Consider the following 14,759-nt stretch of genomic DNA (forward strand, 5'->3'; position numbering starts at 1 on the left):
TTTCCTCCATCTGAACTGAACCCAGAGAGAAGGGACAGAAATGTGCTGATCCTAAACCTTTTTACACAAACAACATTTAAACGGCCAATTCAAATGGAAACCTTTTCATGTTTTTCACTCTCAAAACGAAATTTTTAGTTTCAGAAAGGGAGACTTTGGGCTCCATTCCCACTTGAAAAATTGTCATTCTTGCTGCCTTTCTCTCCCTCCCACCCAGCCCATTAGCGGGGTGTGATTAGAGGTGAGTTGGGCTGAGGTATTTTCTGGCCGTAGAACAGTGGTTTCTTTTTAAACCTCAAGCTTGGTGCTCCCAGAGGAGGACACATGTCCACATCAATAAATTCCTTAAGTGATGATTTAGGAAGTTAATATAATAAATGAATAGTCAGTCATCCTCCACGAAAGCCCTTCTCTGATGCCTTGCTGTGGAGGTGACCCTGGGCTCTTGAAGATTGTTCCGGTGGTCTGCAGGCCTTGCCAGGTCCGACCAGGCTGGAAAGGCCTCAAGAACAGGCCTAGGGATGCACTGGGTTGTCCGTCAACCAAGAGCTGACTGAGCTAAATGCAGAGAGGTTCATCTCTAAAACGTCACACACCAGGTGACAGATATTTTTGGCCACCATAGTACAAGAGAAAATCCGTTGAGCCATAGAAACAGTGTAATCTAGTTCAAATTTGACCTCAGACACTTACTAGATGTGTGACTCTGGACAAGTCACTTAACCCCAATTGCCTTCGAAAGACACTATTTTAAAAATAAATGGTATAATCTGTCTGCTAATGAAACCAGGAAAGTATTCCAGGATCATGTCATCAGGCATGTGGCTCCAGCATAGGAGCCAGGGAGATACATAGGGAATATAAGACACAATCTTTGCCTTCCAGAAATGTGAAGGTAGGTGCAAAGTTAAGGGATAATTCAAGGATAATTTAGCTCTTAATACTGAAAGCTAGCATAGCCTGGACATAGAGAAGACAACAGTGAGGAGACAAGAACGTTGGATTTGAAACTGGAGAAGCTGGGTTTAAAACCTACTTCCTTCACTGTGGCAAACAACTTTAGGCAAATCACCTGGCCACTATGGGCCTCAGCTTTCTCCTCTGTTAGAGAAAAGGAGAATGGACTAGGTAATGTCTAAAGTCCCTTCTAGCCCTAAATCTCCTGATCCTAACATGCGACAGACATGATACATGGGAACGACATTTAATGATGCAATGAAAATCAACAAAAACTAATGAATGTGGCATTAAGAGCATAAGAAAGGACTGAGAAGACCAGTAAAAAATGGAGTTGAAAGGGATTAATCAGGAGATCCCTCCCCAGGGAAGCATGATTTGAGTTAGATTTCAAAGGAGATTGGGAACAGTGCCTGGGCAGAGAGGAGAGGAGATGGTGAGAGATGAGAGAAATGACATGTGCAAATATTGGAGGAAGGAAACATGCATTTATTAAGCTCCTGTGTGCTTTACAACGAGTAACTCATTTGATTCCCATAACAACCCTGGCAGGTAGGTGCTATTATTATTCCTGTTTTACAGTTGACAAAACTGAGGGAGGCAAAGATTGAGTGAATGACTTACCTAGAGTCATACTACTAGTTTCTGGGGCTGGATTTGAAGTTAAGTCTTCCTGACTGTAGGCACTGTGACACTGAGCTGGAAGGAGCAGATTGTGTTTGGTGGGTAGGGGGGTATCCAAAAGATTAGTGATATTTTAGAAGTAATAAGGAAAAACTGAAGATTTCTTTGCTCAAGAATGTATAATGGCTCCTCATTGCCTGAAAGATAAAATACAAACTCTTCAGCTGGACATTTAAAGCCTTTTACCATCTGTCTCCAACCCCCTTTCTAAATTCATATAACTCCTTCCACAAAGCTCTGTCTTCCAACCAACCTGGTCGACCTGCTGAACTCTGAACCCCACATTTTATCCTCCTGCCTTTATGCCTTCCCACAGGCAGGAGTATTCGCTCCCTTCTCACCTCCACCTCCATGAACCCCAAGACATGTGCTACATCCTACACAACACCTTTCTTGATCTCCCTAGTGGTTAGGGCTTCCTTAGTTCCTCAAACTAGCTTGTACTTATTTGTTTGTTCACCTCCCGATAGGATGTAAGGTCACTTAGATCAGAGACTGCCTCACTTTGGTATGGATCACTGGTAGGTAGCACAGTATTGGCTCATAATGAATGCTTGTTGAGTTGAATGGAATTGCTTTGTCTAAAGTGGAAGGTTTGTGTAAGTGGGATGATTTTAACCTTGTCCTAAAGCTAAAATGAAGGCTTGGTGCTTTTTTTTTTTTTGAAGAAAGGTCTCATGCAAACCGTTGGTGATACCCACAGAGCCATGGGATAGAATGGACTGAACTTGGAGGCACTTCGCTTGGGTTCAAATGTAGACTGTTACTTAGCGGTTCTGTGACCTCGGTCAAGTCACTTCTTTCTCTGGGTCTCACTTTCCTCACCTGTAAAATGAAGATGTGGGGTTAAATGTCCTGTTAGGTCTCTTAGTCTGTAAGCAGGAGAAGGCGGAGAGCCAGCCTCTCTGCAGTCTGAAGGATATTAACGCTGTCTTATAAACTCTGATAGAACCCCAAGTCAGCTTTAACATCTCTTTGTTCATCAAAGAAAATATGGCTTTTCCTTGGACCTGGCTACTGAGAAGAAAGACCATTCCCCAGGAAAAAAGAACACAGTCTGAACCATTCAGTTCCCTCATGGTTTGCAACAGATTCCTCTCTTAACCCTTTGTCACAAAAGGTCTGATTAGTGCAGAATTCAAAGGATTCAGCAGAGGTGGGGAACCTGCAGCTACGAGGCCACACAGGGCCCTTTAGGTCCTCAAGTGCAGCCCTTTGACTAAATCCAAACTTCACAGAACAAATTCCCTGAATAAAAGGATTTGTTCTGTAAAACTTGGGTTCAGTCAAAAGGCCGCACCTGAGGACCTAGAAGGCCATGTGTGGCCTGGAGGCCACAGGTTCCCCACCCCTGATAGGGACTGGGGACCTCTGATTTCACTGATACAGCTATATTTACAAACACAGGCTTGTGTGGCTGGGTCAAGAGGCATCTCTTCTGTGACCTATAGCCTGGAAGCACTGAAATGTTAAGGGACTCACCAGGGTCAGACAGTCAACTTGGGTCAGTGATAGGATTTGAATTCAGGTCTTTCTGGCTCCAAGACTCACAGTCTATCCAAACTTCCTCTTGGGGAGTTTAAATAATTTCCAAAACTTCTAGTGAATGTTAGAAGAGGGATATCAGTTCTTAGGTTCTTAACTTTTCTTTGTGTCATGGATCCCTTTGGAAGTCTGGTAAAACCTATGAAATCTTTCTCCGTGATGTTCTTAAATGCATAAAATCACTTTGGATTACAAATGAAACCAGTTATATTTATAATAATAGTAGCATTTATATAGCACTTTTGTAAAGTGCTTTGCAGATATCTCATTTTATCTTCACTCTGCGAAGTGGGTGCTATTATTATCCCCACTTTACAGGTGAGGATATTGAAGCAGATTGAGATTAAGTGACTTGCCTAAGGTCATACAGCTAGTCAGAGGCAAAATTTGAATTCAGGTCTTCCTGCCTCCAGCTGCTATTCAGCAGTTTCAGTCATGTTTGATTCTGTGATCCCATTTGGGTTTGTTTGGTTTTGGTTTTCTTTGGCAGAGATACTAGAGTGGTTTGCAATTTCCTTTTCTAGACCAGAAAGTTATCCAGATGAGAAACTAAAACAGACAGGGTTAAGTGACTTGCCCAGGGTCACATAGCTAGAGAGTGTTTGAGGCCAGATTTTGGACCCAGGAAGATAAGTCTTCCTGATTCCAAGCCCAATGCTTTATCCCCTTTGCCACACCTATTTGCCTATATGTTTAAATATAGTTTTCTGTTTCTCTCAGTCTCAGTATATATATGTATACACATGTATATATAGTTTGTATATGTATGTGTGTATAATACCTGTATATTATAAACAAATTCATGAACCCTAAGTTCAGATAGGAATTCCTAAATGATTATAAAAGGAAACTTGGAGCTGGGGACTGAAGGTGAGCTTCCAAGTCCTCCCCATTTCACCCTTAGGATGAACCTTCTACATGATGGTCTTTAGGGCTACCTTAATCACAGTTTGGATGAGAGACAGAATCCAGAAGGAAGTTCAGTTCTGCCCTGGATTCTCAAACGAAGGAGATATGGTTGTAAGATGGTATCAGTCACCGGGTCTCCAGCTTTCCAGGGACTCCCATGTATTGGTTTGAAACAGGGTTTCCATGGGACCTCTTGAACTGAATCACAGGCACCTAACCAACAACCTGGAGCCAGAAAAGTTGTCTCTTAACCACTCTGGTGGTCAAAAGAACTAGAAAGGAAAAATGGTTTTCATTATAACTCCCATTTTGAATGGCTCAGAAACTTCCTGGAAAAATTCTCCTTTTTTGGCTGAAAATTTTCCCTGGGTTGGGTCTACGCCCAAACAGCAGTATGTATGGGAATGCCTGCCTGTGAGTATGTGAGGTTAAGAGGCCTCCAGTTATCTGGAGCTCAAAGAAACAAGAAAATCACCACATTTCTGCCCCATCTCCTTTTGACTTAAACTGACCAGAAAAAAAAGTCAAATAACCAGACTGGTTTTTGGCACCCAGCAGGCCCTCACCATTTCACCATGTTCTACTCTTCTCCATCCTGATTTTTTTTCCCCCAGAAATGTAAATGTAGCATGAACATTCTAGTAAAGGAGCAGCCAGAAAGCTAGCTTCAAAACAAGGAAGACTGGGTTTGTCCTGTTTCTGATATATTCTGACTGAGTGAGGCTGGACAGATCGCTTAACCTCAGACAACTCCTGAAGACCAGAGCTGTCAAACTCAAATAGAAAAGAGGACCACTAAACTTACATAAGGATCCCTGCAGGTGCATATTGACTTAGAAAGCCACATGTTAACATGATCTGTTCTATTGTATTTTTATTTTTTTGTTCAATATTTCCCAATTATATTTTAATCTGGTTCTGGCAGCAAGCAGGAGTGTGCTACAGCCTCGCTGGACATCTCTGTCTTAGACCAAAAGTCACAGAGAAGGTCCTAACTTGCACTGATAGAGGGTATTTCCTAGGCCATTGAAATCTCAAGTCCAGTCCCTGTCCCCTGATAACATTCCTGAGACCTCACCTTGACTAAGAAGAAGGCAATGAGCCAGCAGCATCCACATCCCAGGCAGGTGATAATGGCAGTGCTTTAAAGTTAGCAAAGGTACATATATAGATAGGGCATTGACCTGGTGGTAGAAGAGGCCATGTAGTCTATCATTTTTCAGATGAGGAAACTGAGGCTCAGAGGAGTTAAGTGACTTTCCCAGTGACAGTGGCAGAATTTGAATTTAATTCTTCCTGAATTTAAATTCAGGTTGCTATCTACTACACTGGGCTACCTTTCCATTCACTTATATGAGTCTCATCTCAAATCTGTGAGATGGGTACTACAGGTATGGCAAAACTAAGACTTGGAAAGATAAAGTAACTTGACTAGGGTCAGCACAGTTTATAAGTCTTAGAGGCAGGATTCGAACTCAGGTCTTCCTGATTCCAAGTCCAAACATTTATCGAGCACCTCCTGGAACCCTAGCCCTAAGTAATGGGGGAGGATTTGGGGACCAAGACAGGCAGGAAGCAGTATAAGAAACAATCTTTTCCTTGAAGGAACTCTTATTGAGGTAAACAAAACAAGGGACAATTGAAAGACAAATCTGTCCCATGATGCCTTCTGTATTCAAATGGTCAACAAGTACTTGCTGTAGTTGCTCAGCTGTGTCTGACTCTTCGTGTCCCCATTTGGGGTTTTCTTGGCAAGGATAGTGGAGCAGTTTGTCATTTCCTTCTCCAGCTCATCTGATAGATGAGGAAACTAAGGTGAATAGGGTTAAATGACTTGCCCAGGGTCACACAGCTACACAATTAGTAAGATTCTGAGGTCAGCTTTGAACTCATGAAGATGAGTCTTCTCGAGTCCAAGTCCAGTACTTTTCACTGTACCACCTAGCTGCTGATGTGTACTTGCTGAATGCACGACATGAAGTAATCTGGGTTTTGTTTTGTGCCACCAAAATCTGGAAAAGGCACTACTAGTACCACTTGCATTCCCTCAGTAGGTAGAAACAATGGTATAATTAATTAAAATAAGGAGCTACGTAAAGGCCTCCATTTCCTTTCCCCTATCCATTACATTCGATGAGCTCCTTCCCAGGTGCACTCTGCCCTCCTCCCTCCCCCAGGTGTGACTCTTCAGTATTCCTGGGATAGTTGCCTGGGGGGTCAGTGTCCCAGGGCCCCTATTTCCTTACCTCAGGGTGGTGTCCTGACTGTCTCCTCCCATGCATTTTATGTCTTAAGGTTTATTCCCTTCCCTCCTAACTGAATCTCTGTAAAAGGTGACGTAGGGAGGAGAGGGTGGGACCAGACTTCTCAGCATAAAGATTAGTGGGAGCATTTAGGGAAGTGCTTCCTCTGGTGCCAGAAATGCCTGTGGGGCCCTGATTTGTGGGGGTTGTGTAGCAGCGGGATGCATTGTAGATGCAACCGAGGACCTCAGGTTTGGAAGATTAGCGAGCGAAGTTGTCCACAGACTGACTTCTGTTTGGGCCATCTGCAAGTGCAGAGAGGCAGTTAGTTCAGTGAAAAGAGCCTTGAACTTGGAGGCAAGCAACACCTGGGTTTGATGCTGGTTCTGATGCCTGGTGGCTACATGGCACCAGGCCAGTCATTCAATCTAAGCTCTCTCTCTCTCTCTCCTCTTCTCATTCTCTCTCTCTGTCTCTCTCTCTCTCTCTCAACTTCTCTTTCCTTATTTCTAAAGTGAGAAACCACACTTGGGCTACCTTCCTCCAAAGGTTGGTGTGAAAGAAGTGCTTTGTGAACATTAATGGCCATCTACAGAAATGTCAGGAGTTGTTACTAGGACTTTGGAAGGATTGGGTTCAAATCAATTCAGCTTTTTAATGGAGCACTACCTATGATAGGCAAGGCCTTCCTTGTGCTAGGCTACTGAAAGGGATCCATAGACAAAGAAGACACCCTTTTCCACCTCCAGGAGTTTATAATCTGAGATACTCCAGTGGATTTCTGAGCTCATTGATATGGGTATCCCCTGTAACATGGAGGATAACAATTTACCCAGACCATGGTACACTTACCTACATCCTCCTATAGGTGTATCTCAAGAGAGCCCCCTCCACCAAGTGCTATGTGTCCTTCCTCAATTTCTCTAGATTTAGTGAAGATGCCAATGGAGTAAATGAACTGTACAATGAGAGCTCACTCACTCTCTCTCAATAATCAGTTTACAATTTAATGAAGAGAAAAGATACAACAGCACATCATAGGATTCATATCATTACATTGGTGGCTGGGTGGCACGGTAGATAAAGCACTGGACCTGGAGTCAAGAAGAGATGAATTCAAATCCAAACTCTAGGCAAATCACTTGATCCCTCTCTACCTTGGTTTCCTATTCTATAGTATGGAAGTTATAATAGCACAAATCTCCCAGGCTTGCTATGAGGATAAATGAGATAATATCTATAAAGTGCTATGCAAACCTTAATGGTCCCTTTTAACCATTATTGTTATTTAGGACAGGAAAGAACTTTAGAGATCACTTAGCATCACCTCATTTTTCAGATGAGGAAACTGAGGCCTTGAATAGAGAAGAGATTGCTACAGAGATGATAAGCAGCAAAGGCAGCATTCACACCCAATTCTTCTCATTCCAGATCCAAGACTCTTTACAGCATTGTTGTGGTTCAGTCATGTATTGACTCCGTAGCCCAGTATGGGGTCTTCTTGGCAAAGAGACTGGAGTGGTTTGCCGTTTTCTTCTCCAGTGGATTAAGGTTAGGTGACTTGCACTGGGTCACACAGCTAGTGAGTGTCTGAGGCTAGAATTGAACTCCAGGACCAGCTCTGTGTCCACCGAGCCACCGAGCTGCCTCCTTTCCATCATCCTGCATTACAAATGCACACATTGACAAGGATGAGCACCTACAACTTGGTGTTTGCTGAGGTGCTCTCTGTGAGTGGCAAGAAAGTATGGGACACTCTCTCTGTCTTTCCCTGTGACTCCAGGTGAGTGCCTCAGTCCCAACAGAGGGGCCACCAAGAGGAAGAAGAAGCAGCGAAGAAACCGAACCACCTTCAATAGCAGTCAGCTGCAAGCCCTGGAGCGGGTGTTTGAGAGGACACACTATCCTGATGCCTTTGTCCGAGAGGAGCTAGCTCGAAGGGTCAACCTGAGTGAGGCCCGGGTCCAGGTGAGAGCAGCAGGAGACTGAGAGCCTGCTCCATGGTGCTGGGTGGAGTGGAAGGTTCATTCTTTGTGGGATGTAACCGCACTAGGCCTGTTTCTTCATCTTCACTTCATAAAGGGGCCAGATTAGCTCATCTCTAAGGTCTCTTCTAAGCTCCTATGATTGGAATGGATCCTGAAAGGGAAGGTGCTAACTTCCTTATGGCCTCTAGAAAGGCTTCCTGGCCCCATGCCTACAGCCCCACCATTAGAGCATCTAAGATGCACTTAATGATCTTGCTGAGCATACCTTCTGGCTGGCTGTGATTCATCAAGAAGACCCTGGGATGCCCAAACTCAGTCTCCTCCCTTCCTTGCATGTCCCACTCGACCTGACACCCTCTCACTGTGTACCTCCTGGTCTCTGCCCAGGTATGGTTCCAGAACCGAAGGGCGAAGTTCCGACGAAATGAGAGAGCCATGCTGGCCAACAGATCTGCCTCGATCCTCAAGTCTTATAGCCAGGAAGCAGCTATCGAGCAGCCAATGGCACCCAGGCCAACAGCCCTGAGTCCAGACTATCTGTCCTGGACAACTACGTCCCCCTACAGGTGAGACTTCCCTGACATGCTGAGCCTGCCCTCTCCCCACCCCACCTTCCAGGGACTTCAGGCTGGGGAGCAGCTAGAGAGTAAAGGGAGGAGAAACAAGTCCTCTCAAAGTCTGGGAAAGAAGGGGAAGAAATGGAGAGCTCAAGGCAGATTTTCTTTTATTCTTCGGGGAAGCACAGAAACAGAGAAATTAAAAAATCCTTTGAGCTTGGGTATCCCAAAATCTAAACCAGTGGGAAACCCCTGCCCCAGAACAGGTTAACTCAGAGTCTACTCTTTTGGGCACAACTAGGTAGGAAAGGGTGGAGAAGGTCTGGGGGAGGAGGAAAACAGAAAGGGAGAGAGATAAGGAGAAGAAAAGGAAGGAGAGAGAGAGAGAGATTGGGAGAGGGAAAGGAAGAAGAGGGAAATGTAAAAGGAGAGAATGAGAGAGAGGGAGAGGGAAAAGGAGAGAGGGAAAGGGAAAGAAGGAAGGAAAGAGGGAAGAGAAAGAGGAAAATGGAAAAAAGGAGAGAAAGGGAAAGAGAGAAAGAGGGAGTGAAGGGATTATAGAGGAAAGAAGGAGAGAGGGAATGGGATAAATGAAGGGAAAAGGGGGAGAAAGAGAATAGGAGAGACAAAGGGAGGGAGGGAGAGGGTAAGAGATTTATCAGATGACTTTTAGGGGGATCTGTTCTGGAGAAGGGATTTCTAAGTGAACGTCAGGAAAGCCTAGAAAACTTCAGTGTCTGTCTCCTAGGACAGAAAGGGAGCTAAGAAGGGGAGTGAGGGGGATTCCAAACGGCTCATCAGGCCACCTGCAGAGGGAAGGCCTGCTCTGGTATCTAGGCTCCTCTCTGGATAGCCCAGCCCATGGGTTCTGATCACTCTCTAATCTCAATTTCAGCTCAGCTGCTGGCAGCTCTGGGCACTCACACCCTCCTGCCAGAGATGCACCGGCTGATGGGGGCTCCAGAGCCAGTTGCGGGGGCAGCTCCACGCCTGTACAGAACATCGAGATGGGCTTGCCGGTGTGAAGGGGAAGAAGGGAAGAGAGAAAGTGGGACATGGGGAGAGCAGGAAGTTAGAATGTCTAGTCAGGGCTCCCCTCACACCACCTCCTCCTCCTTCCTTATTCTTACTTGAGATGGCAGGGGAAGTGGGGAACTAAAGTTTTTCTGGGAGTCTTAACTATCAGAGATGAACTCTAGAATCCCCTCCATATTTCTAAGACTTCTAAGGGTACCCCCCCCGACACTGAAAGGTGCCTCTAACTCTTCTCCAAGTCCTGCCAATCTCCTGGCACTTCTGAAAGGGAAGGAGCAGATCTGAGATCCCATCTGATTTAAAGAGAAAGCCAAGGTAGGAAGGTGAACAGAGAGAGAACAAGGATGGGAAATCACCAGAGTCAGGAAGTGGTTGGGCCAAGGCTGTGAGTGATTCACTTATCTTATGTCTCCTCCTTCCCTCACCTCAGCACGGTGCCATCCTACAGCCCAGGGGGGACAGCCACTCCCACTCAGGGGGTCAACATGGCCAACAGCATCGCCAGCCTCCGCCTCAAAGCCAAAGAGTTCAGCCTGCATCAGAACCAGGTGCCCACAGTGAACTGAATGATTCCCAGCAGCCCTCAACCAGGACTAAGCTACCTTTTTCTTAAAAAAAAAATTTTTTTGAAAGAAAAAAGAGAGAAAGAAAAAAAAAGAAAAAATGTTTTTAAAAAGAAAAAAAGAAAAAGGGGAAAGAGAAGGAAAGGAAAATGAACCCCACCCCTCTTTCCTACCCATAGTACAAGGCTGGCTATTCCTGCCCCCAACAGAAGGGCTAGTTAAGAAAGAAGCCTACGGAGACATCCAAGGACACACTGTCCAACCCATATTCCTTCTCCCATTTGGCTGCTGAGGACAACAGAGGCCAGACGCAGCCCCTCCCAACCCCTCTGCCTCAGTTATCCCCATTCATGAGCATCTGATGATTTCAGGCCAGGAAGGAGGAAGGAGACAGACCTACCTGAACAGTTTTTGTTTGAAAATCAAAAAAGCTTGAGTTCTTAAAAAAAACAAACCAACCTGGAAAGGGATGGGGGAAAAAAGTAAAAAAAACTACAAACAAAACCAAAGATTTTTCGTTTGAGATGCAGAATCTGAACTGGTATCAGCTGATATTGTTCAAGATCCATTTGGGTTCCTGAAACCAGATGGGATTTTGGCATCGCGTGTACCAGCAATCCTTAGGGCAACAGTCAGCATAAACTAGCCCTTCTGTGACATCATTATGCCAGTTGGTATACCTTGGTCTGTACATAGGCCTAAGTCTGCCCGTTTCCAAGGGACAAATAGTGGAATCCAGCTTCGTGGTTTGGGCCTTGAACAATATGTGTATCTTAGTATGAAAGTATCCAGTTGGGGGGAGGGAACAGAAAGAGATTGACCCCAGACTCCCTCCATCCCTTTTTCCCTGGTGAGATCACCTGGGGTTCCAGGCAGACTCTCTAAGGAAAGGATGTGAGAGGTCAAGTTACAGGCTAAAAGGAGTCTGGTCCTTTGAAACAATGGCCATATAGTCCTGAACCCTGGTCTCAGCCCTCCTGGCTGGAGCACCACTTCTTCTCCTACTGGAGGGCAGAGCTGGACCAGATAATTCCAGGATGCCTTCTAGCTCCAACACCTGAGATCATCTATGAATATAGGAGGCTCATCAACATAGGTGCTCTCTAAGTACTTGGGACAGCTGATATGTTTCTCCTTTGCCCTCCCACACTTCTTTGCCATGTCTCCAGTCTTCAGGATGATTAAGAGACTCCTCAGCATCATACACGAGCCTGGTGGGCCAGCCTTCCTTCAGCTAACCAATACTACCCATCACTAACTGGATATCCCAGAAGTGACTAAGGTGGGGAGAGGCACAGAAACAGCAGGGACATTTCTCTCATTCCCAGAAGACTTGTCTTTGCTCCCCCCCTCTTTAGTTGGTGATTTGAAGAAAGAAGGACCAGATGGGAGTAGGGCCTACAGCAGGCCTTCTTGTGGGGATAGGGCAGAAAGAATAATAAACAGGGGACCCTGAGGTCTTCTGGTTCAAACCCTGGCTCTGCCACTTAATACTTGAATGCCTTCAGCTAAGTGGCTCTCTCTCTCTCTGGGCTTCAGTACCACCATCTGTACAATGGGGTGATTTCTAAAGCCCCTCCCAATTCAAATGCTTTAGGATTCTGGGACTAAGTCCTGGACCAGAGGACTGGAAGCCCTGTCCCTATCTGATGGCTCAGGGGGGAAGATGGGAGGGTGTGGGGAAATAACAGGGTAGTTTGAAAGAACTTCACTTGCAGGAACATAGAACTTCTTGACCTTCATATGCAGGCATCTCAATGAATTGCCTCAAAAACCTGAATGGAAACTATGCTGTACACAGCCCTGGCAAAACCCATTTTGATAGCATCAACTCTCAGAACAAGTGGGAGATGCTGAACCACAGGCCACTCTGGGATTACAGATGGGTGGTCATCTATGGAGTGGGATCCAAGGGGCATCAAGCAAAAATCATGATCTCTCCAGATGGCTAGTGAAAAGGGAAGAGGTGACAGGAAAAAGACAAGGGACTAAAATTCAGCTGTAGGAATTCTGCCTGCCAGCCAAGGCAGTAGGGGGCCATATGGGGGTTCTGAACCCAAACAACCTCTCCCTGACAACCAGCCCTAGAGAGACCACCCAGCCCAGATGCACCCCACATCCGTTCTTGCACACAAAAGCAGAGGTTTGTGTTGTTGTTTTTTTCTTGTATAAAACACATTTATTTCTCTACAGATGCTGCTACATTACATTCAGAACTCATATGGTTTACTATGCAGAGGCAAAAGAGGGAAGAGCCATCAGAGCCCCCTACTGACAAATCAATAATTTGATCAGAGAACATATTTACCCTGGGCAAAGCAGACAAAGTAGGCAGTCACATACTTGAAAGAGACCCTGAGGGTAACACCCTTTCAAAGAAAGCACGGTCCCAGCCCCACATCCGGGAGTCAGTGTCTGAAATCCCACCATTAGATCTCTTTCTCTCTCTTTGGGTTAAACATTGCCCTCTCCAGGCTCATTTTAAGATGCAAATACCCCTGAGAGGCCTGGGGTCACATATTAAATGACAAGTATCTGGTTGTAAGTTAATTTATCAAAAACTTTCTTCCTTAACCTAAAGGATAGGAAAGCCAGAGACCTCTGAATGCTTGGAATGGGGAGAAGTGGGAAGTGAAGAACATAAAGAAAGAAAAGAGAGAAAATCTGAAGGAAGCTGAGGAAATTTTGAGAGCTCTAATTTTGCCCAAGGATTTTGGGGTGGAAGAGGGATATGGGGCCTAAAGAGCCACTGGCCTGGGGGGGCAGCTTCCAGGCACCTTAATCACAGCTTACACTCAAACATGGCCCCTCCAGAGAGGGTTGGAGCAGAGGTAGAGACCCACAGCCTCCCTTAAAGAAGGGTTGCCCTGAGGCTAATTGCAGAGACTGGGCAATACCACCTCCATGCAAAGTTGGGTCCAACCACCCAAGGAAAGCCAGGTTAGCTTTGGCACCTGCTTGCACTGATTGCAGCTGACCAGCAGATGGCCTAACAGAACATCAATAGGGGGGCTTGATAAATAAATTGCAATGGAAACCTCCTTTCCCCAATGGGAACAGAAAAATTAATAGATTATGGTCCTTCCCAGGTGTATTGCAGTCAGCGGTTAAGGTCTCTGTGCTTTGGGATGCCCAGCAGGCGCGGGTTGTGCAGTCAAAAGAAGGATGTTTTCTTTACCTTTTTTTTTCTTGGTGGAGAAAATAAAGGCCTTTTCTGGCACTGCTGAGGGCTAGATAGATGGAATTCGGCATGTTTTGTGAGGGCTTGGAATCCTCTCTGAACACGAAGCTTGTATTCATGAGAACCTCTGTCAGCTTTGGAAAAAGCCGTGGGGGCTCAATTCCCATGGAAAGCTCCTGGCTCTCTCAGTCATACCACAAGGATATAAATGTCACTTCCGCTGTGAGTGCACTAATGAAAATAAACCAGTTTAATAGTTTACAGATGCCTCTCTGGAAACCCAAAAGGGAGAGAATAAGGATCTCGATCTCTCTCTCTCCCCTCCCTTTCTCCCCCCTTTTTTTAAAAAAGAAAAACAAAATGAATTAAAACATTTGCTCTTGATATCGTAGCCCTTAATTGCTGTGATGTTTTGGCAGCTTATTCAGCGTCTGTCACTCGAGATAAAGGCTTCACGGAGACAAGATACAAATTGCCCGCACGGAGCGTTGCAGTGAATTCGAAAGTCTTCCTCTGTAGTTCTTTCCCCTCACCCTGTCTCCCTTCCCTTTGTCTGTTTCAGTTACCCATAAGCAGGATTGATGGGGGTTTTCAAATGTCCCTTTCAATTTTTTTTATACGAAGAACTTTTGTGTAAAAAAAAAACCCAAACCATTAAAAAAAAGGCATAGTTGTTGGAAAAGCAATATGAAGAAAAAAGCACATATTTGACTGCATGCAAAGGTATACAGACTGGGGTCAAATTTTGCCTTATTAAGAGGTGGTGATCCTGAAAAAAAGAAGTTCCAAGATGCCTCAAGATTGTTGCCCTTCCTGGGACTTGGAAGCCAAGCAGGGCCATGGTAAAAGTTGGCCACCACCCAGGAGGAGAGCCCAAGGGGGCAGGGGGGTGGAAGAGAGAAAAGAAGGTGGAGGGAGAGAAGTGGCTGGGGAGGGGTGAGCTCTACTCTCCAGGCATCCTAGTCACAAAGGAGACATAAGGAGGTTTGGCATCCCTTCTCCTGGCTAAGGTTCACAGCTCTGGGAGGCATGCTTCTTAGGCTCAAATTCCTATTAGGCCATGTGGGAGGAGGATAAGGGAGGGTTAGGAGTCAGAG

The 14,759-nt window shown here is 45.4% G+C and overlaps 1 protein-coding gene across 3 annotated transcripts in view; it reads left to right on the plus strand.

The window, feature by feature from the left end:
• Positions 1 to 11,958, plus strand: part of PRRX2 (paired related homeobox 2) — a 62,796-nt gene extending 50,838 nt beyond the window's left edge. The window contains exons 2-5 of one of the 3 annotated variants that reach the window (XM_072632680.1): positions 8,122 to 8,306; positions 8,714 to 8,892; positions 9,779 to 9,902; positions 10,349 to 11,958. In XM_072632680.1, coding sequence (XP_072488781.1) covers positions 8,122 to 8,306; positions 8,714 to 8,892; positions 9,779 to 9,902; positions 10,349 to 10,531 — 671 coding nt within the window. In that variant the 3' untranslated portion in view covers positions 10,532 to 11,958. Of the gene's footprint in view, positions 1 to 8,121; positions 8,307 to 8,713; positions 8,893 to 9,778; positions 9,932 to 10,348 lie in introns of all 3 variants that reach the window. The other 2 variants (XM_072632683.1, XM_072632681.1) reach the window with 2 other exon arrangements.
• Positions 11,959 to 14,759: the final 2,801 nt, after the last annotated feature.

This window comes from Notamacropus eugenii, chromosome 1 (assembly GCF_028372415.1).
Source record: "Notamacropus eugenii isolate mMacEug1 chromosome 1, mMacEug1.pri_v2, whole genome shotgun sequence".
NCBI classification, from domain to species: Eukaryota; Metazoa; Chordata; class Mammalia; order Diprotodontia; family Macropodidae; genus Notamacropus; species Notamacropus eugenii.